Consider the following 22,211-nt stretch of genomic DNA (forward strand, 5'->3'; position numbering starts at 1 on the left):
GATGTCTTTTTGGAGGACTTGGAATTCTTACACCTTCAAGTACATTTACCACTTAACGACTTTTGTAGCTGTTAATAAAGATCAGTTCAACTGTTCTGTGATTTGCACAATCACAAACAAGACAAGAATAATTTTCATGTAGATATTTCATCCTTGTCGAGTGTTCAGACTGGAGCTGTATAGAATATTCTGGTGTAAAGGCATTCAATAAGCTCCTATCTAACATAAAAGAAAGAAGATTCAAAATAAAATTAAATACATATCTCAGGAGATATTACAAATTATCAGATCCTCTAGATTAAGGGATAGAAAGCTCCTGTGTAATACATGTCAAGAAGCAGTATTCATTGTAAAGCTGTATGAAAAATGGTAATGTATTGTAAAAATGTCTCTTTCTTATACTGTGACAAGTCTTCAAGGAAAAATAATTGGTACACAGTATATTCCTCTTAAACAGCTACCAGTATCTATCATTCACTTGCCATAAATTCCTCTGATAGTAGGGTAGTGGAAAGCACACAGGACAAAAGAGTAAGACACACTATGATTTTAGCAATCTGTCTACCTGAAATATATTTTCTGTGTTCCAATTGTTTCTTAATATGACTTTGTAAGTCTGCACAGTCTGCAATAAAACATTTTAGCAATAATAATAGAGGAGCATATCCTCAAGAGTAGTGTTTGTTTATTTATTTATTTTTTCAGTTTCGATATGCAACATGTGCAGAGAAGTTCCTTGTGTTCCTTGGTATCACATTTGGAATCATTGCAGCTATGGGATCACCAGCTTTTATTGTACTTTATGGTGAATACACTTCTTTGCTAGTAGACCGTGTAATGTCAAATACCACTATAACCCAAGCAGTCATGCTCAGCTGGTTTGGTGGTGGAAGATTAATGTAAGTTTAAAACAATAATTATTTAATCATATTCCATAGACACAACAAAACATTCTTGCAAGTGTCTGACACTGATCAATGTTGAGTACATTACTCTGATTTTGATATCCAAGAGAAATCTTATTACTTTCAGGATGAGAAATTCCAGAAGTGTCAATATACATATTTAAAAGTGAGGTAACTCCTACTAGCTTTCAGAACTATTCATTTCTTCCTTGTGGAGGAAAGAGGTACAGATTCAGGAAACTTAGAAAGAGGGGGCAGGTCATTCAGACTCCATCTGTTATGAGAATGAGGGAAATGCATGTTGGCTCCTGAACAACTGAAAATGTCAAATTCTCTAGTATATTAAATAAAAAGCTTGTATAATGTATTAAAATGTAAACAGGAGAGGTCATCATTAATTGCAGTTCATGCAGTACTGAAACAATTAGCAGAAGGAATATCAGAGCAAACACACACAGTTTTCTGTGTTAGTACGGGATTTATTACAGATTTTCGCATTTACCTCCCATGTCCTCACTACAGGTTGTCACTGAGCTCAAGGTCTGAGTGACTTATACCTCTTCTCCAACCAATCACAAACTCTCTCTCTTCCTTCCCTAAGGAGAGAACTAACAGTTCCAAAAGCTTGTTATTGTTTTCTTCTTCTTTCAAATGTGTTGTCAGAAGTACTATCAACTTTTCATCCTGAAGGTTTATAGTTTTCTGAAGTGAATCTTCCTTTTGATACCATAAAATATGCAATGAATGTTTCAGCATTAATGGTACTGAGGAAGACACAAAAGATGCAATACTAGAAGATGCAAGAGCCTTTGGCATTGGGCTGACTTCAACAACAGCAGCACAGTTCATTGCGTGTACACTGTGCATTATATGTCTCAACAATGCTGCACAGAAACAAGTAAGTTCTTGGATAATCTTACTTGGTTGCACATACAACTTAAAGTCTGTGTCTTGTTGATGATTTTCATAAGTTAATTGTGATTAATCTAAGTTGTTCAGTCGATTATTGTCTACACAAATGGATGAGGTGTGGCCTCTATGCTTTAACCTTCATGCAATGTTTACCCTTGTATTAGTTGTAAAACAAACATTTGTGAAGTGCTTCCCACTCCTCACCAAGAAGTCCCCTCCATACAGCCTAGCCACCCATGGTCATTGCATCTTCAATGACAAACAGTCCATCACCAAATATGCCAAGGGTCTCACCAAGGTCATTGTGGACTGAAATTATCCTCCCCACGTTGTCCAGAAATAGATCACCCATCACTTGACTCACCAATCGCCTACCATTCCCCACAAACCCATTGTCCAGCTCCAGTGGAGAGCCCCATGCATGACTCATTACTACCTAGGTCTTAAGCAACTGAATCACATTTTCTGCAAAGGATCTGACTACCTCACATCTTGCCTTGAAATGAGAAATATCTTTCCGACTATCCTCTCCAATCCTCCCACAGTGGTATTCCATCTCTCAACTAATCTATGCAGTACCTTTGTCCATCCCTAATATGCTCCTGCTCCAAACTCCTTGGCCCATGGTTGATATCCCTGCAATAGACCTAGGTGCGAACATGCTCTCACTACCACCTATGCAAGCTATGTCAGTCATCTTCTATCCATCAAAGAAAGGGCTACCTGTGAAAGCATCCATTTGATCCATCAACTAAGGTGCAGCCACTGTGCTGCATTCTACTTGGCCATGATCACTAACGAGCTATCTGCCCAAATGAATGACCGTACTAAACTGTGGCCAAGAGACAGTTGGGCCACCAAGCTGCTCCACATGCCATTCAATTCTTTAAAGACTGCTCCACAGCCTGTTCCATTTGGGTTCTTTCCAGCAACACCAGCTTTTCTGAATTGTGCAAGTGGGAACTTTCCCTGTAGCATATCCTTCAATCTGTAATCTTGCTGGCACCAACTTTCAATAGCCCATGCCCTCTTCCTGTCTATCTCCTTCTTCACTTCCACTTGAGCCCTACACATGCTTTATATCCTTTTAGTACACCTGTATAGTCCTTTTGTCTTCTCTACTTCTCTCCTCCCTCCATATCCCCTCCCCCCTCCCACCACAGCCATCCAAAGCTACAACTATCATCCTACCATCCTGAACACACCGCATCCCTGCAGGCTCACACAAGCAGCACTAGCACCTTCCCCCACCCCCATCCTGATGTCTCTTCCCCTTACCATACCTCTTCTGTACCCATACTAATCACCTCAGGAAAGATCACTGCTTACTTTAGATGCAATCATAGTCAGGCCTTAGTGCCCAAAGATGACAGTTGCCATACATGTGGGAGTAATGCATGTCTGACTGTGTTTGTTTTTTGTTTTGTCTATGTCTGATGAAATACTTATTCTAGTGGCTAATAATATCTAGCGGCCATTTTTCCATGTGCCTTATAACTCCTCCTCAATGTGGTGAGTAGCAATCTATCATTCTCATATTGTTGTTATTTCATCCCAGATTTTCCATCATATGATTTGCCCTGTATATAATTTTAACAACACTTTTGAAGGAAGAAGTTATCTGTTCACATTTATGAAAGAAGTGTCCTCTTGTTGTAAATTATAGATTCTATAGGTGTAGCTCATAAGGTCTGCTATATATGAAATTCATACCATCAGTGTAAATGAAGTGCTGACATAAAAATCATAGCTGTTTTAAAAGTAAAACTTTCTGACAGATTAAAACTGTGTGTCAGATGTGACTTGAACCTGGAATATTGGCCTTTTGTGGACAAGTGCTTTTCTGACTGAGCTATTCAAGAACGCTTGACAACTTGCCCATGCAGCTTTATTTCTGGCAGTGCCTATTCTCTTATCTTCCAAACTTCATGGATGTTTTCCTGCAGATCTTGTGGGAGAAGAGGTACTGGTAGAAATAAAGGTGTGAAATGGGTTGTAGATCATGTCTGGATAATTCAGTGAGTAGAGCACTTGTCTGTGAAAGACAGAGGTCCCAGGTTTGAGTCCTGTTCGGGCACTCAGTTTTAATCTGCTAGGAAGCTTCAAACCAACTTACTTCACTGCAGACTGAAAATTCATTCTAGGAGCTAGTTGGATAAGAACAACGATTAATGATGGCTGAAAATTTCCAGAACAAATCCTGACTGAGTGCTTAATTTCATCAAAATGAGTATTCACGTCATAGTACTATAAAATTACAGGGAGACAGAAATGGCTGGTCAGTACTTACCTTCAAGAGATGAAATACTAAATACTGACAATAGACACATAAAAGTACAAAAAATATAAAAGTTCTTGGAACTGTTAATTCCTTCCTCAGAAAGGAAGGAGGTACAGGTTAGGGAAGGCAAGAAAGGAGGACAGTCAATTCAGGCCCCAAGTTGAGAGGGACTCAGGTGTAGTGAAGACTGTTTACACTATCAGTTAATTATTAAAGAGCAGTTATAACTCTCCATTTCAGTTGGTCACAAAATTTATAGAAAGAACAGCTAATGACTGCTTTTATGTAATTTTAGATTTTTGCAGAACTCCAGTAGTGTCCCTAGATTATTAGGAACCTGAATATGTCTATAAATATAAACATTTTAGAAGGAAATAATTTTTGTCTTTTATTTCGTGGCTACATATATCAAATTTCTCCTGACATGTGACTTTTAATTATAATCACAGATTCCAAGCTAAATTTTGCTAGGTGTCGTGAACAAGCACTCATCATTTCTTCTTGACATTGTACAATCAAACGATGGAAACTCCATGTTGGAATATCAACAGTATAAGGAAAAGATATACTACTAGTTACCTTAAAGATGATACATCAAGTTGTAGACAGGCAACAGTAAAAGACACTTACATATTAGCTTTCAGCCACAGCCTTTATTAGAAAAACAAAAAGAAAGAGAAACACACACATTTATCCATACAATTAAGCACACCTCATGTACACATGACTCACATGACTGCCATTTTTGGCATCTCAGACCAGAATGCAACTGTCATGGGTAGAATGCAAGCAACAATCTGAAGGGGGCATGGAAGGGGAACGGATAGCAGTGTGTGGGTGGGGTGAGAGAAGAGCATTGTCTGGCAGAGTGGGCAGGCACTAGGCTGCCAACAGGTGCAATGTTTGGAGGCTGTGAGGCAGGAAGGCCACGGGAGAGAGAGGGGGCGAGGGAGGGGGGGAGGGCAGCCACAGTGAAAGTGAAAGGAGAGTGGAAAAGGAGAGGATCAGAGAAGATAAAATACTAGTGTGTGTGTTGGCAGAGGCTGGTGCACAAATGATCCCTGTAGCAAGGGGCTGGGACTGGGAGGGGCATAAGAATGGATTTGGCTGTTTGACACAGAGATCATATCCCTATGGAAGATCCAGGTGCAGACCTGTTCAATTCACTCACCAGCACTTCTTATTGTAGTCCTGTCATGGGTTTATTCTACCCTGTCAGAGGTCAGACCACCCATGAAAGCAGCCATGTCATACACCAGCTATGCTGCAAATATTGCACAGTTCTTTATTCTGGTATGACTATCAGTCGGCTGTCCACCACAATGAACACCACCACCAAACTGTGGCCAAGAACAAAGTAGACCACCTTGTGACACAACATACAGATTAACATAACACACCTGATTTCAATAGCTGCTTCATCTCTCGGCCCATCTGGATCCTCTCCTCTACCACCAACTTTTCTGAACTGCGCAGATGGGAGTTATCTTTACAATTTTTTCTCTATCCCCGAAATTATCTGAGCTTCAACTTTCAGTAACATACCCTTCACTCAATAGTTTCCACCACTTCTGCCCTATCAGCTCCTATCTATTCCCCTCTCCCACTCTCTCTGTGTGCCGCCCTCTGCCAGCATGCCCACCCGTTTTTTCCTGTTTATCTCCACTTTCCAAACTGAGCTGACATTAAAAAGGCTATTTTTGGAAAGAGGGTTCAGTATTCTGTTGTAAGCTAACTTCTCAAAATTTTTGAGAACATGGGAAGTAGGTGGATGTGTTTCTAATTAGAGGTAACTTTTTTTATCTCTAGATTTATAGATTGTGTTAGTACTGCATACTTCAGTCTTTCAAGAAGTACATATTAACTTATTGATTGGTTACAATGGTAAGAAAGGGTAGCACTACCAAATCAGCACAAAATTTGTGCACTTTGACTGAGATTCTACCACAGCCTAAGATTTGCTGTATTTTAGTGGCCTAGTTATATCTGTGGTCTTTCTGACAATTGAGTTAGCAAAACTGAAGTGTGGTGGTGCAGCATATATAAAAATTAATAACCAACCTTGCCATGGCCACGGATGTAGGCATTTAGGTGTCTTTCACTAGAAAAAGTGCAAGAGCTCAAAATATAGTGTGAATACTGTTTACTGTTACATGTTTGTGTGCTCCACACATCAGTCCTCTGTATGTGAATGGTTGGCTTTTCCTTATGTTACGTATTGTTCCTTCTAGGAATTTCCATTATTGTTACACATTGACTACGATTATGTTGTTCATAGTGGTTCACTGACATCTACATTTTCTTGTTCGTTATCAGACCTACTTGTGCATTACTTCTACTTGATTTTATGTTGATTATCCTGTGCTCAATTGGCCAGAAAGCTTGTTCTTCATACTAATTCCCACTATATTTAACTTCAGTCAATCAGTTTCTCTTTTCAGATTCTATAATCTGGATATGCTGTTAAGGGATCTAACATTCAACATTCAGAGCTTCAGAACACTTTTTTCTTCTCTGGGTAACAATGTACTCCTGAATAGTCATGTCCAGGATAATTGAATGTTGTACTTGTTTGCATCTGCAATATTTTTCCCTTGAGAATGCCATCATCATTAAAGAATACAGAAGAGCTGCTTGTTTGTGGAAAACAATTAGCTGCAGTTACCCACTGCTTTCAGCCATGCTGCAGTATGAACATATCAAATAGTGGGAGGGGGGACCCTCACATAGTCTGGCTCCAGCTGCCAGAGGCTGTGGTCATATGTGTGTGTGAGTTGCATTTGCGTGAGTGTCTGTGTAAGCCTTGTTGGCCAAAAGCTAAGATTCTGACAGTCTTCTTGTTGTGTCTTTCTGCGTCTCAGCATCTCCTCTATATGGTGCGTAGCATTTATACTTTTCATTATATTGTTACACAGTGAGGTTATGGTAGACAGTCTTCCAAGACCAGACTGACGAAGCATTCAGACTGTTTCCTCTGTCACTGCTGAAAAATTACCTGCCCTTCTTCAGGAACCACATTAAGCTGTCCATTCCACAGATAAACCAGTAATTGTTGTTATGATACATGTCTGTATAGTTGAGACACACCATGGCAAGGTCCATTGTTCATGAGAAGAGACAGTACCTACAGTTTCAGTATTCATGCTGTATCTAACACTGTAATGCTGACACAGTTGAAAGCTTGCTCATGCCTGTTACATGTTTCTTGTTTTCTGTACACCACCTATACAGGGTGAGTCACCTAACATTACCGCTGGATATATTTCGTAAACCACATCAAATACTGATGAATTGATTCCACAGACTGAATGTGAGGAGAGGGGCTAGTGTAATTGGTTAATACGAACCATAAAAAAATGCACGGAAGTATGTTTTTTAACACAAACCTACATTTTTTTAAATGGAACCCCGTTAGTTTTGTTAGCACATCTGAACATATAAACAAATATGTAATCAGTGCCGTTTGTTGCATTGTAAAATGTTAATTACATCCGGAGATATTGTCACCCAAAGTTGACGCTTGAGTACCACGCCTCCGCTGTTCGATCGTGTGTATCGGAGAGCACCGAATCATGTAGGGATCCAAAGGGAACAGTGATGGACCTTAGGTACAGAAGAGACTGAAACAGCACATTACGTCGACATGCTAACACCTTTTTATTGGTCTTTTTCACTGACGCACATGTACATTACCATGAGGGGTGAGGTACACATACATACGTGGTTTCTGTTTTCAATTACGGAGTGGAATAGAGTGTGTCCTGACATGTCAGGCTAATAGATGTTCAATGTGGTGGCCATCATTTGCTGCACACAATTGCAATCTCTGGCATAATGAATGTCGTACACGCCGCAGTACATCTGGTGTAATGTCGCCGCAGGCTGCCACAATACGTTGTTTCATATCCTCTGGGGTTGTAGGCACATCACGGTACACATTCTCCTTTAACATACCCCACAGAAAGAAGTCCAGAGGTGTAAGATCAGGAGAACGGGCTGGCCAATTTATGCATCCTCCATGTCCTATGAAACGCCCGTCGAACATCCTGTCAAGGGTCAGCCTAGTGTTAACTGCGGAATGTGCAGGTGCACCATCATGCTGATACCACATACGTCGACGCGTTTCCAGTGGGACATTTTCGAGCAACATTGGCAGATCATTCTGTATAAACGCGATGTATGTTGCAGCTGTTTGGGCCCCTGCAATGAAGTGAGGACCAATGAGGTGGTCGCCAATGATTCCGCACCATACATTTACAGTCCACGGTCGCTGTCGCTCTACCTGTCTGAGCCAGCGAGGATTGTCCACGGACCAGTAATGCATGTTCCGTAGATTCACTGCCCCGTGGTTTGTGAAACCCGCTTCATCGGTAAACAGGTAGAACTGCAATGCATTCTCTGTTAATTCCCATTGACAGAACTGCATTCGATGATTAAAGTCATCACCATGTAATTGCTGATGTAGTGACACATGAAACAGGTGAAAGCGGTGACGATGCAGTATGCGTATGACACTACTTTGACTCAGTCCACCCGGCTCTCGCAATGTCCCGTGTACTCATGTGTGAGTTCATGGCAACAGCAGCTAACACACCAACTGCACCCGCTTCTAATGTGACGGGCCTGTTATGGACCCGTTTGCATGCTACGACCATACCTGTTGCATACAGTTGGCGGTAGATGTTTTGCAATGTGCGGCACATTGGATGCTCTCTGTCCGGGTACCGTTCTGCATACACCCTGCAGGCTTCAGCTGCATTTCTTCGACACTCGCCATGGATGAGTATCATCTCCGCCTTTTCAGAGTTCGAATACACCGTGGTCACAGTTCCTACAACACTACACTATCACAGACGTCTGGTAACACGGTGTACTACAGTTGGTTTGCGTGCGGAGACAAATGCAGAATAACAATAGCAACAAGCGCTACATGCGGACACTGCGACAGCTAGACCAAACCACAACAGTGCACTACAGCCACATTCGTAAACACGGTCGTCATCATAAACATGTCCCTGCAGGTGCTGCTCGCAGACCGTGGCCCGTGTTTGTTACAACACGCAACTGAACGTCGGAGGTTTCAAGCGTCAACTTTAGATTACAATATCTCCGGATGTAATTAACATTTTACAATGCAACAAACGGCACTGATTACATACTTGTTTATATGTTCAGATGTGCTAACAAAACTAACGTGGTTCCATTTAAAAAAAATGTAGGTTTGTGTTAAAAAACATACTTCCGTGCATTTTTGTATGGTTTGTATTAAACAATTACACTAGCCCCTCTCCTCACGTTCGGTCTGTGGAATCGGTTCGTCAGTATTTGGTGTGGTTTATGAAATATATCCAGCGGTAACGTTAGGTGACTCACCCTGTATATTCAGGCAACTTAGGAACTTATACACTGATGGTTTTCTATTTTAAGAAAACATTTTAACATGCAAAAATTAAATAGTTCTATTCAGAAAATTTATGATTTTACTGTAAGTCACTTTTTCTGTTATCTTAGAGGAGATCCATATTTTGAAGGTATTAATTTTTAGCCAATCATTTCCTGCAGGGGAGAAACATTTCAAGGAATGAATAATGCTTATTTGTCTACTTTCAGTGGGAGTAAGGTATTAGCTCATGAAGATTTTTATATTTACTAGTTTCACTAGCTGACAGCTGAGGAGAAATAGTGACAGAAAATGTTTGAAAACATGTCATTTTCATTCTTCGTAACCATCCTTTGTTATGCTTTATATAAATAGCAGTAATGCAGGAGTAAGTCTAATAATGAATAAGGAAACAGGAATGCTGGCAAAGTACTATTCATTTATTTGGTCCAGGAAATCATTGTATAGTACCTTATTTGTATGTATGATATATGACAAGGGGTAAAGGCAGTGTATGATTACATTAGTAAATCATAGTTACGTTTGAAGATGTTTTCAAACAAAGGAAACTCCAGGTAGGAATATCAACAATGTAGGAAAAGATAGATTGCTACTTACTGTAAAAGAGACATGTCAAGTTGCAGACAGGCACACTTAAAAGACACACATAAAGCTTTCGGTCGCAGCCTTCATCAGTAACAGAGACACACACACACACACACACACACACACACACACGCACAAACACACACATGGGCTGGAATGCAACATCACGTGGGATGCAAGCAGCAATCTGGAGGGGGTGAGGAAGGGAAAGAGATAGTAGTATACAGGTGGGGAGAGAGATGAACACTGTCTGGTGCAGTGTGCAGGGACTAGACTGCCAACAGGCGCAGCATCAGGAGGTTGTGGGGCTGGGAGGTAGGGAAAAGAGGAGCAAAAGAGGAGAGGAATGGGGAAGATAGATGGACGTGTCGGCAGAGGGCTGCAAATATGCAGGGTGGGAGGTGAGGTTATGGAGGAGATGATAGCACAGAAGGGGTGGAGGGGGTGGAAACTGTTGGTTGTAGGGTGTAGGGACAGAATGTTATTGTAGGATGAGGCTGGGATAATTACAGAAGTGGAGAATCTGTTGTAAGGATAACTCCCACATGCACAGTTCAGAATAGCTGGTGGTGGAGGTAAGGATCCAGTGGCTTGGGTCATGAAGCAGCCACTGAAATCAAGTGTCATGTTCAGCTGCATGTTGTGCCACAGGATGGTCTGCTTTGCTCTTGGCCACAGTTTGGCAGTAGGTGTTCATCCTGGTGGACAGCTGGTTGGTAGTCATACCAATATAAAACGCCTTAGGCCCTTTCCAAAACATCCCCCCTGAACCATTGTCCCTCCTCACTCATATGACACCCCACTCGCCTCCTTCTACGTGCTCCCCAAAATTCAGAAACCCAACAATCCTGGATACCCCATTGTGGCTGGTTATTGTTCCCACACTGAAAGAATTTCAGCCCTCATTGACCAATACCTCCAACCACTTGCCCATAATGTAGTCTCCCATGTCAAAGATACCAAACACTTCCTTCGCTGACTCTCCACCATCCCTACCCCTTTACCTCCTGGATCCCTACTCGTCACTGTTGACATAACCTCCCTATACACCAACATCCATCATGCCCATGGTCTTACTGCCATTGAACACTACCTTTTCCAGTGTCCTTCAGACTCCAGACCCACTCTCTCATTCCTCAGACAGCTTACTAACTGTATCCTAACCCACATCTACTTCTCATTTGAAGGGAAGATATGTAAACAAATATGCAGCACAGTCATGGGCACCCTCATGGCATCCTCCTGTGTGAACCTTTTTATGGGTCATCTAGAAGTGACCTTCCTAGTCTCCCAAAACACCAAACCTCCAGTCTGGTTCAGGATCACTGATGAAATCTTCATGATCTGGACTCAGGGCCAAGACACCCTATCTTTATTCCTTCACAACCTCAATGCCTTCTCTCCCATATGCTTAATAAACGGTCACAATGCCCATATAGTACTAGGGACAGAAAGTTGGCTGAAACCAGACGTAAACTGTAATGAAATCCAAAACTCAGATTGGAATGTATACCGTAGAGACAGGCTGGACAGTGAAGGGGGAGGCGTGTTTATAGCGATAAGAAGCGCAATAGTATCGAAGGAAATTGACGGAGATCCGAAATGTGAAATAATTTGGGTGAAGGTCACGGTTAAAGCAGGCTCAGACATGGTAATTGGATGTCTCTATAGGCCCCCTGGCTCAGCAGCTGTTGTGGCTGAGCACATGAAGGATAATTTGGAAAATATTTCGAGTAGATTTCCCCACCATGTTATAGTTCTGGGTGGAGATTTTAATTTGCCGGATATAGACTGGGAGACTCAAACGTTCATAACAGGTTGTAGGGACATAGAATCCAGTGAAATTTTTTTAAGTGCTTTATCTGAAAACTACCTTGAGCAGGTAAACAGAGAACCGACTCATGGCGATAATATATTAGACCTTCTGGTGACAAACAGACCCGAACTATTTGAAACAGTTGACGCAGAACAGGGAATCAGCGATCATAAAGCGGTTACTGCATCGATGATTTCAGCCGTAAATAGCAATATTAAAAAAGGTAGGAAGATTTTTCTGTTTAGCAAAAGTGAGAAAAAGCAGATTACAGAGTACCTGACAGCTCAACACAAAAGTTTTGTCTCAAGTACAGATAGTGTTGAGGATCAGTGGACAAAGTTCAAAACTATCGTACAATATGCGTTAGATGAGTATGTGCCAAGCAAGATCGTAAGAGATGGAAAAGAGCCACCGTGGTACAACAACCAAGTTAGAAAACTGCTGTGGAAGCAAAGGGAGCTTTACAGCAAACATAAACGTAGCCAAAGCCTTGCAGACAAACAAAAATTATGCAAAGTGAAATGTAGTGTGAGGAGGGCTATGCAAGAGTCGTTCAATGAATTCAAATGTAAAGTTCTATGTACTGACTTGGCAGAAAATCCTAAGAAATTTTGGTCTTATCTCAAAGTGGTAGGTGGATCAAAACAAAATGTCCAGACACTTTGTGACCAAAATAGTACTGAAAAAGATGATGACAGACTAAAGGTCGAAATACTAAATGTCCTTTTCCAAAGCTGTTTCACAGAGGAAGACTGCACTGTAGATTCTTCTCTAGATTGTTGCACAGATGACAAAATGGTGGATATTGAAATGGATGACAGAGTGATAGAGAAACAATTAAAATCGCTCGAAAGAGGAAAGACCGCTGGACCTGATTGGATACCAGTTCGATTTTACACAGAGTACGTGAAGGAACTTGCCCTCCTTCTTGCAGCGGTGTACCGTAGGTCTCTAGAAGAGCATAGCGTTCCAAAGGATTGGAAAAGGGCACAGGTCATCCCCATTTTCAAGAAGGGACGTCGAACAGATGTGCAGAACTATAGACCTATGTATCTAACATCGATCAGTTGTAGAATTTTGGAACACATATTATGTTCGAGTATAATGACTTTTCTGGATACTAGAAATCTACTCTGTAGGAATAAGCAAGGGTTTCGTAAAAGACGGTCGTGTGAAACCCAGATCACGCTATTCGTCCACGAGACTCAGAGGGCCATAGACACGGGTTCACAGCTAGATGCCGTGTTTCTTGACTTCTGCAAGGTGTTTGATACACTTCCCCACAGTCATTTAATGAACAAAGTAAGAGCATATGGAGGATCTGCAGCAAATTGACGCATGGTGCAGGGAATGGCAATTGAATCTCAATGTTGACAAGTGTAATGTGCTCCGAATTCATAGAAAGATAGATCCCTTATCATTTAGCTACAAAATAGCAGGTCAGCAACTGGAAGCAGTTAATTCCATAAATTATCTTGGAGTACGCATTAGGAGTGATTTAAAATGGAATGATGATATGAAGTTGATCGTCGGTAAAGCAGATGCCAGACTGAGATTCATTGGAAGAATCCTAAGGAAATGCAATCCGAAAACAAAGGAAGTAGGTTACAGTACGCTTGTTCGCCCACTGCTTGAATACTGCTCAGTAGTATGGGATCCGTACCAGAAGAGATAGAGAAGATCCAATGGAGAGCAGTGCGCTTCATTACAGGATCATTTAGTAATCACGAAAGTGTTACGGAGATGATAGATAAACTCCAGTGGAAGACTCTGCAGGAGAGACGCTCTGTAGCTTGGTACAGGCTTTTGTTAAAGTTTCGAGAACATTCCTTCACCGAAGAGTGAAGCAGTATATTGCTCCCTCCTATGTATATCTCGCGAAGAGACCATGAGGATAAAATCAGAGAGATTAGAGGCCACACAGAAGCATACCAACAATCCTTCTTTCCACGAATAATACGATACTGGAATAGAAGAGAGAACCGATAGAGGTACTCAAGGTACACTCCGCCACACACCGTCAGGTGGCTTGCGGAGTATGGATGTAGATGTAGATGTAGATGTTGTCCTAATCTACCCAGCATGCCACCTTCCTTGATGTTGACCTCCTCCTCTCTGATGACTCCATCCACACCTCTGTTCACATTAAGCCCACCAACCACCAACAGTACCAGCATTTTGACAGCTGTCATCCCTTTCATACCAAGAAATCCATCCCTAATAGCCTGGCTACCTGGGGACAGTGTATCTGCTGTGACAAAAACTCCCTTGCCCAGTATGCTGAGGCTCTCACCAAGGACTTCACACACAGGCACTATCTCCCAGACCTAATCCACAAACAGATAGATCTCTCATGCCATTTCCCGTGATACCCCCAATCCTCCCACCATCAGGAAGAGCCAGCCTCAAAGGAGTGCCCCTTCATCACCAGTACCAGCTCATACTGAAACATGTGAGTCACATCCTTCATTAGGGCTTTGACTATCTATCATCATGCTCTGAAATGAGGGATATCATACCAAAGATAATTCCCACCCCTATTATAGTGGTATTCCGTGGCTACTAACCTCCACAACATCCTAGACTATCCCTGTGCCACTCCCAATCCCAACCTCTTGCCACAAGGATCATATACTGTGTAAGACCCAGGTGCAAAACCTGTCCAATCCACCCACCCAGCTCTTCCTATTCCAGTCCTGTCACAGGTTTATCCTACACCATCAGGAGCTGGGCCACCTGCAAAAGCAGCCATGTCACTTACCAGCTCTGCTGCAATCATTGCATAGCTTTTTATATTGGTAAGACTATCAACCAGCTGTCCACCAGGATGAGTGGCCACTACCAAACTGTGGTCAAGAGCAAAGATGATCAACCTGTAGTACAACATGCAGCTGAACATAACACACTTGATTTCAGTGGCTACTTCACTATCTGACCTCACCTCCACCACCAGCTATTCTGAACTGTGCAGATGGGAGTTATCGTTACAACACATCCTCCACTTCCGTAATCATCCCGACCCCAACCTACTGTAAAATACTGTCCCCACATTCTCCACCCAACAATTTCTGACTCCTCCACCCCCTCTGTGCTATCACCTTCTCCCCATCCTCATCTCCCACCCTGTTAATTTGCAACCCTCTGCCAACACATTCATCCATCTTTCCCTGCTCCTCTCCTTTTTTGCTCCTTTTCCCCCCACATCCCAGTCCCACAATCTCCTGATGCTGTGCCTGTTGGCAGTCTAGTCCCTGCACACTGCACCAGACTCTGTATTCCTCTCTCTCCCCACCTGTACACTACTATCCCTTTCCCTTCCCCTTCCCCACCCTTCCAGATTGCTGCTTGCTTCTGATGTGATATTGCATTCTGGCCCAAGATGCTGGAGTTGCGGTCATGTGTACATGAGGTGTGCTTGTTTATGTGTGTGTGCCTCTCTCTCTTTTACTAATGTAGGCTGTGACTGAAAGCTTTATGCAAGTGTCTTTTAATTGTGCCTGTCTGGAACTTGATGTGTCTTCTTTAGGGTCTAAAGATGTTTTCTTTTTTAATATGTTCCCTTTTTTAAAAATTAGTATTTCAGATGAAGCAGTATTTTCAGACTTTCAAAAAGGGGTCTGCAGGAACCTATGTATATGGCTTTCTTTATCACCATGATGATTGGTTGTTGGTTGTTTTCGGGGAAGGAGACCGGACAGCGAGGTCATCGGTCTCATCGGATTAGGGAAGGACGGGGAAGGACGTCGGCCATGCCCTTTGAAAGGAACCATCCTGGCATTTGCCTGGAGTGATTTAGGGAAATCACGGAAAACCTAAATCAGGATGGCCAGATGTGGGATTGAACCGTCCTCCTCCCGAATGCGAGTCCAGTGTCTAACCACTGCGCCACCTCGCTAGGTCACCATGATGATCTTTTTCTGTATTTTTTTTTTAAGTTGTGAGATTCCCCCAAAATACTGTTCCATACATTAGTATTGACTGTATACTACCATGGTACAGTGTCACCAATGATGAGCAGCTTGTATTTTGAGTGAGAATCCTAGCAGCATGAATAAGTATATTCAGTTTTTTATTTAAAGTGTTAAGGTGCAACTCCCACTTCAAGTGGAAGAGAAGGAGAAAGAGTTGGAGGACATGGACTGGTGTACAGGAATGAAAGGAGTTGCCACCTGCTAGAATTTTGAAAATAGCATAATTTAGTCATTGTTAACACTTGGTGTTAAAAAGCGACATGGAACATTTCAGATTCACCATATTATGATCAGACAGATATTTCAAAAACTGATTTTAAAGTGTAAGGCATTTCCAGAGGCAATGTAGCTTTGATAATAATTTATTGATTATGAACTGCTGATTAAAACTGAAGAAATGACAAAAAGGTGAAAATTAAGGAGCTGGGAACTGATGAATTGAAAGAATCAGAGGCTTTTGAGAGTTTCAGTGGAAGCATTGGGCACAGATTGACTGAAACAGTGGGAATACAACAGAAGACAAGTGAGTAGCCTTGAGAGATGAACTAATGAAGGCACCAGAGACTCAAATAGGTGAAAAGAAAAAAATGTTCAAATGTATGTGAAACCTTAAGGGACTTAACTGCTAAGGTCATCAGTCCCTAAGCTTACACACTACTTAACCTAAATTAACCTAAGGACAAACACACACACCCATGCCCGAGGGAGGACTCGAACCTCCGCCGGGACCAGCCACGCAGTCCATGACTGCAGCGCCTTAGACCACTCGGCTAATCCCGCATGGCTAGGTGAAAAGAAAAGGCCTAGTAGAAATCCTAGGATAACACATCAATTATTGAAACTTATTGACAAAAGGAGAAAATATGAAAATGCAGTAAAGGATCCAGATGAAAGTGAATACAGTGATATAAAAATTGTTATTGTTGTTGTGGTCTTCAGTCCAAAGACTGGTTTGGTGCAGCTCTCCATGCTACTCTATGCTGTGCAAGCCTTCTTCATTTCTGAGTAACTACTGCAACCTACATCTTTCTGAATCTGTTTACTGTATTCATCTCTGGTCTTCCTCTACTATTTTGCCCCCCCCCCCCCCCCCCTCTTGCACACTTCCCTCCAGTACTAAATTGGTGACCCCTGAGTCTGAGAATGTGTCCTATCAACTGATTCCTCATTTTGGTTAAGCTGTGCCGCAAATTCCTCTTCTCCCTGATTCTGTTCAGTACCTCCTCGTTAGTTACATGAGATACCCATCTAATCATCAGCATTATCCCATAGCACCACATTTTGAGAGCTTCTATTCTCTTATTGTCTAAATTGTTTATTGTCCATGTTTCACTTCCATACGTGGTTACACTCCTTATAAATACTTTCAGAAAAGACTTCCTTACACTTTAATCTATATCAAATTTCTCTTCATTTTCATCACCAGTCTGCATTTTATATCCTCTCTACTTCAACCATCATCATTTATTTTGCTGCCCAAATAGAAAAACTCATCTACTACTTTAAATGTCTCATTTCCTAATCTAATTCCCTCACATCACATGATTTAATTTGACTACATTTCATTAGCCTTGTTTTGCTTTTATTGATGTTCATCTTATATCCTCCTTTCAAGACACTGTCCATTCTGTCCAACTGCTCTTCCAAGTCCTTTGCTGTCTCTGACAGAATTGCAAAATCATCAGCAAACCTCAATATTTTTATTTCTTCTCTCTGGATTTTAATTCCTACTCCAAATTTTGCTTTTGTTTCCTTTGCTGCTTGCTCAGTATATTGATTGAATAACTTCAGGGATGGGCTACAACCCTGTCTCACTGCCTTCTCAACCACTGCTTTCCTTTTGTGCCCCTCGACTCTTATAACTGGCATCTGGTATCTGAACAAATTGTAGATAGCCATTCACTCCCTGTATTTTATCCCTGCCACCTTCAGAATTTGAAAGAGAGTATGCAAGTCAACATTATCAAAAGTTTTCTCTAAGTCTATAAATGCTAGAAATGTAGGTTTGCCTTTCCTTAACCTATTTTGTAAGGTAAGTCTTAGGGTCAGAATTTCCTTGAGTGTTCCTCCGTTTCTATGGAATCCAAACTGATCCTCCCTGAGGTCGGCTTCTACCAGTTTTTCCATTTGTCTGTGAAGAATTCATGTTAGTATTTTGCAACTGTGACTTATTAATCTGATATTTGGTAGTTTTCACACCTGTCAACACCTGCTTTCTTTGGTGATGTTTGGTTTGTGGGGTGCTCCACTGTGCGGTCATCAACGCCCGTACAAAGTCCCAATTTTTACACAGTCCAATTTTGCACAGTCCAATCTAGTCACGGTCACAAATGATGATGATGATGCTGAAATGATGACAACACAAACACCCAGTCACCAAGCAGAGAAAATCCCCAACCCAGCTGGGAACTGAACCCGGGATCCTGTGATCCAGAGGCAGCAATGCTAGCCACTAGACCACGAGTGGTGGACTGCTTTCTTTGGAATTTGAATTACTATATTCTTCTTGAAGTCTCAGGGTATTTCACCTGTCTTATACATCTTGCTCGCCAGATGGAAGAGTTTTGTCATGGCTGGCTCTCCCAATGCTATCAGTAGTTCTAATGGAATGTTGTCTCCTCCCAATGTCTTGTTTTGACTTAGGTCTTTCAGTGCTCTGTCAAATTCTACATGCAGTATCATGTCCCATCTCATCTTCATCAACATCCTCTTCCATTTCCATAATATTGCCCTCAAGCACAACCCCCCTGTGTAGCTGCTTTATATAATCCTTCCACATTTCTGCTTTCCCTTCTTTGCTTAGGACTGGTTTCCCATGTGAGGTCTTGAAATTCATACAGGTGATTCTCTTTTATCCAAAGGTCTCTTTAATTTTCCTGTAGACAGCATCTATCTTACCCCACCCCTCGTGATACACTCCTGGAAATTGAAATAAGAACACCGTGAATTCATTGTCCCAGGAAGGGGAAACTTTATTGACACATTCCTGGGGTCAGATACATCACATGATCACACTGACAGAACCACAGGCACATAGACACAGGCAACAGAGCATGCACAATGTCGGCACTAGTACAGTGTATATCCACCTTTCGCAGCAATGCAGGCTGCTATTCTCCCATGGAGACGATCGTAGAGATGCTGGATGTAGTCCTGTGGAACGGCTTGCCATGCCATTTCCACCTGGCGCCTCAGTTGGACCAGCGTTCGTGCTGGACGTGCAGACTGCGTGAGACGACGCTTCATCCAGTCCCAAACATGCTCAATGGGGGACAGATCCGGAGATCTTGCTGGCCAGGGTAGTTGACTTACACCTTCTAGAGCACGTTGGGTGGCACGGGATACATGCGGACGTGCATTGTCCTGTTGGAACAGCAAGTTCCCTTGCCGGTCTAGGAATAGTAGAACGATGGGTTCGATGACGGTTTGGATGTACCGTGCACTATTCAGTGTCCCCTCGACGATCACCAGTGGTGTACGGCCAGTGTAGGAGATCGCTCCCCACACCATGATGCCGGGTGTTGGCCCTGTGTGCCTCGGTCGTATGCAGTCCTGATTGTGGCGCTCACCTGCACGGCGCCAAACACGCATACGACCATCACTGGCACCAAGGCAGAAGCGACTGTCATCGCTGAAGACGATACGTCTCCATTCGTCCCTCCATTCACGCCTGTCGCGACACCACTGGAGGCGGGCTGCACGATGTTGGGGCGTGAGCGGAAGACGGCCTAACGGTGTGCGGGACCGTAGCCCAGCTTCATGGAGACGGTTGCGAATGGTCCTCGCCGATACCCCAGGAGCAACAGTGTCCCTAATTTGCTGGGAAGTGGCGGTGCGGTCCCCTACGGCACTGCGTAGGATCCTACGGTCTTGGCGTGCATCCGTGCGTCGCTGCGGTCCGGTCCCAGGTCGACGGGCACGTGCACCTTCCGCCGACCACTGGCGACAACATCGATGTACTGTGGAGACCTCACGCCCCACGTGTTGAGCAATTCGGCGGTACGTCCACCAGGCCTCCCGCATGCCCACTATACGCCCTCGCTCAAAGTCCGTCAACTGCACATATGGTTCACGTCCACGCTGTCGTGGCATGCTACCAGTGTTAAAGACTGCGATGGAGCTCCGTATGCCACGGCAAACTGGCTGACACTGACGGCGGCGGTGCACAAATGCTGCGCAGCTAGCGCCATTCGACGGCCAACACCGCGGTTCCTGGTGTGTCCGCTGTGCCATGCGTGTGATCATTGCTTGTACAGCCCTCTCGCAGTGTCCGGAGCAAGTATGGTGGGTCTGACACACCGGTGTCAATGTGTTCTTTTTTCCATTTCCAGGAGTGTATATGCTTCTGCATCCTTACATTTGTCCTCTAGCCATTTCTGCTTAGCCATTTTGCACTTTCTGTTGATCTCATTTTTGAGCTGCTTGTGTTGCTTTTTTATATTTTCTCTCAATTAAAAATTAAATTGACAAAAAGTGCAATATGGCTAAGTACAAATGGCTGGAGGACAGTTTCAATGCTGTAGAAGCGTGCATAATTAGGTGAAAGATAGATACTGGCTACAAAAAAATTTAAGAGATAGACAAGGAGCTCAGGCAGCGAGCCACTATTAAACAAAGAAGGAAGAGGTGAAATGTGGAAAGGATATGTAAAAGGGCTATACTAGAAAAATGAACTTGAAACATTACTGATCTGGATTCTAGCCTGGAGGTCTGGCAAATTTTTCTTTGTTGACCATCTGCTTGTGATTATTTGATTTGATGACCAGTTGGTAAATGATAAACACAATACAGCAGAAATTTATTTGCAATCTTCTTACATTTATTGACACAGGTAATATAATGATCTGCTTGTATTCATGAATTCAGACAGTTCATCTATCCCAGATCAGAACTTCACCTAAACCAACTGTAAGATTGTTTTGGTGGAGTGGCAACATATTTTCTGTGAACTTTAACTGTTGAGTTATATCTGGGTAACAGAATGAGTTTAAGTTTGTTGCACAGGAACTGGATACTTTTGCCATTCAGCTTCAGGTGACACAGTTCCTGTTCTATTATACCATGTATGTGTTAATAATCCACACATTTTTTTCCCAAATTTAGGCAGGAAAACTGTGGTGCATAGATTTATTGTAACAAGACTGGTACTGCTCTGCCCCCAACAATAGATCCTGTTATACTAAAGCATTGTTGTGGCCTCAATCTGTGACCCATCAGTAACATGTTAAAAGTGAAGTATTAAACATGTATCTACTTGTTAATCATGGCTACAAGTTCTCATTTCCACTTATACACAGCTAAGGAAAAATTTCAAATTATTGAAGAAGCAGACAACGTTGGTAACTGTGCAGGGGGAAGAAAGTACAGTGTGAGCAAGGGATATGTTTGTGACTGGTGTCAAAACAAAATGTTGCCTCATGAAATGAATGGTAATCAATGGACTTTTGTGGCCAAAAAGTGAAGCTTCTGGACCTGAAAAAAGGCTCTTTGGTTATGTAGATGAGGAATGACAATATGGATGTATGTTGACTAGTGAAATGTGCCAACTCAGAGCATTTTTAGCCAAAGAATATCAAGATTTATAAATTGAAATGGATTAGTCCTCTGGAGGAAAACTACCATCATTCAATGGTTTCCTGGCAATTACGAGGTAAAAGTTGTGAATTTTAATCACTAAGTGATAAATTTATGCCGCAAACATTCCTGTATACAATCACAAATTGGTAACATGGATGAAATGCCTGTCTAGTTTGAGATGCTTCTTGACAATGCCATGAAAAGTAAAGAGGAATCTAGCATCATGATACTAACTGGCAGCAATGAGAAGCAAAAGTGTACAGGCATGTTACCTATAAGTTGCAATGGATGAAAGATACCACCTTATGTGATACGAGGCATGTTTTTTAAGTAAGTACCATTTTGCCACACTGCAGCCGCAGTGCTGTGGTCGGCATTCTGCGCATGTGCACTGGGTACCTACATCTGTTGTCTACACACTGACGCCATTACAGTCTGATTCTTCCTTGTTTACGTTGTGTACTGAGTGTTTAAGATGCCTCTGATAATCGTGAGTCCCGCCGACTGTGAAGTATGGGCTGTTATAAGATTTCTTAGTGCTAAAGGCCTAAAAGTGATTGATATTCATCATGAGTTCTGAGCAGTTTATGGAGAAAACATTGTGAGTGATGGAATGGTAAGAAAGTGGGTGAGAGCATTTAAAGATGGCTACACAAATGTGCATGATGAACAACGGAGTGGGCGTCCTTTGGTCGTTAATGAAAGTTTGGTGCAGGAAGTGGACAATAAGGTGAGAAAAAACAGACACTTTATGATTTCGTCC

General features: G+C 42.4%; 1 protein-coding gene across 2 annotated transcripts in view; it reads left to right on the plus strand.

Moving 5' to 3' along the window:
- LOC124804835 (multidrug resistance protein homolog 49-like) overlaps positions 1-22,211 on the plus strand; it is a 211,947-nt gene that overhangs the window by 9,332 nt on the left and 180,404 nt on the right. For both annotated transcript variants that reach the window (XM_047265182.1, XM_047265181.1), the window contains 2 exons: positions 706-899; positions 1,659-1,803. In XM_047265182.1, coding sequence (XP_047121138.1) covers positions 775-899; positions 1,659-1,803 — 270 coding nt within the window. In that variant the 5' untranslated portion in view covers positions 706-774. The remainder of the gene's footprint in view (positions 1-705; positions 900-1,658; positions 1,804-22,211) is intronic.

This window comes from Schistocerca piceifrons, chromosome 7 (genome assembly GCF_021461385.2).
Source record: "Schistocerca piceifrons isolate TAMUIC-IGC-003096 chromosome 7, iqSchPice1.1, whole genome shotgun sequence".
Lineage (NCBI taxonomy): Eukaryota > Metazoa > Arthropoda > Insecta > Orthoptera > Acrididae > Schistocerca > Schistocerca piceifrons.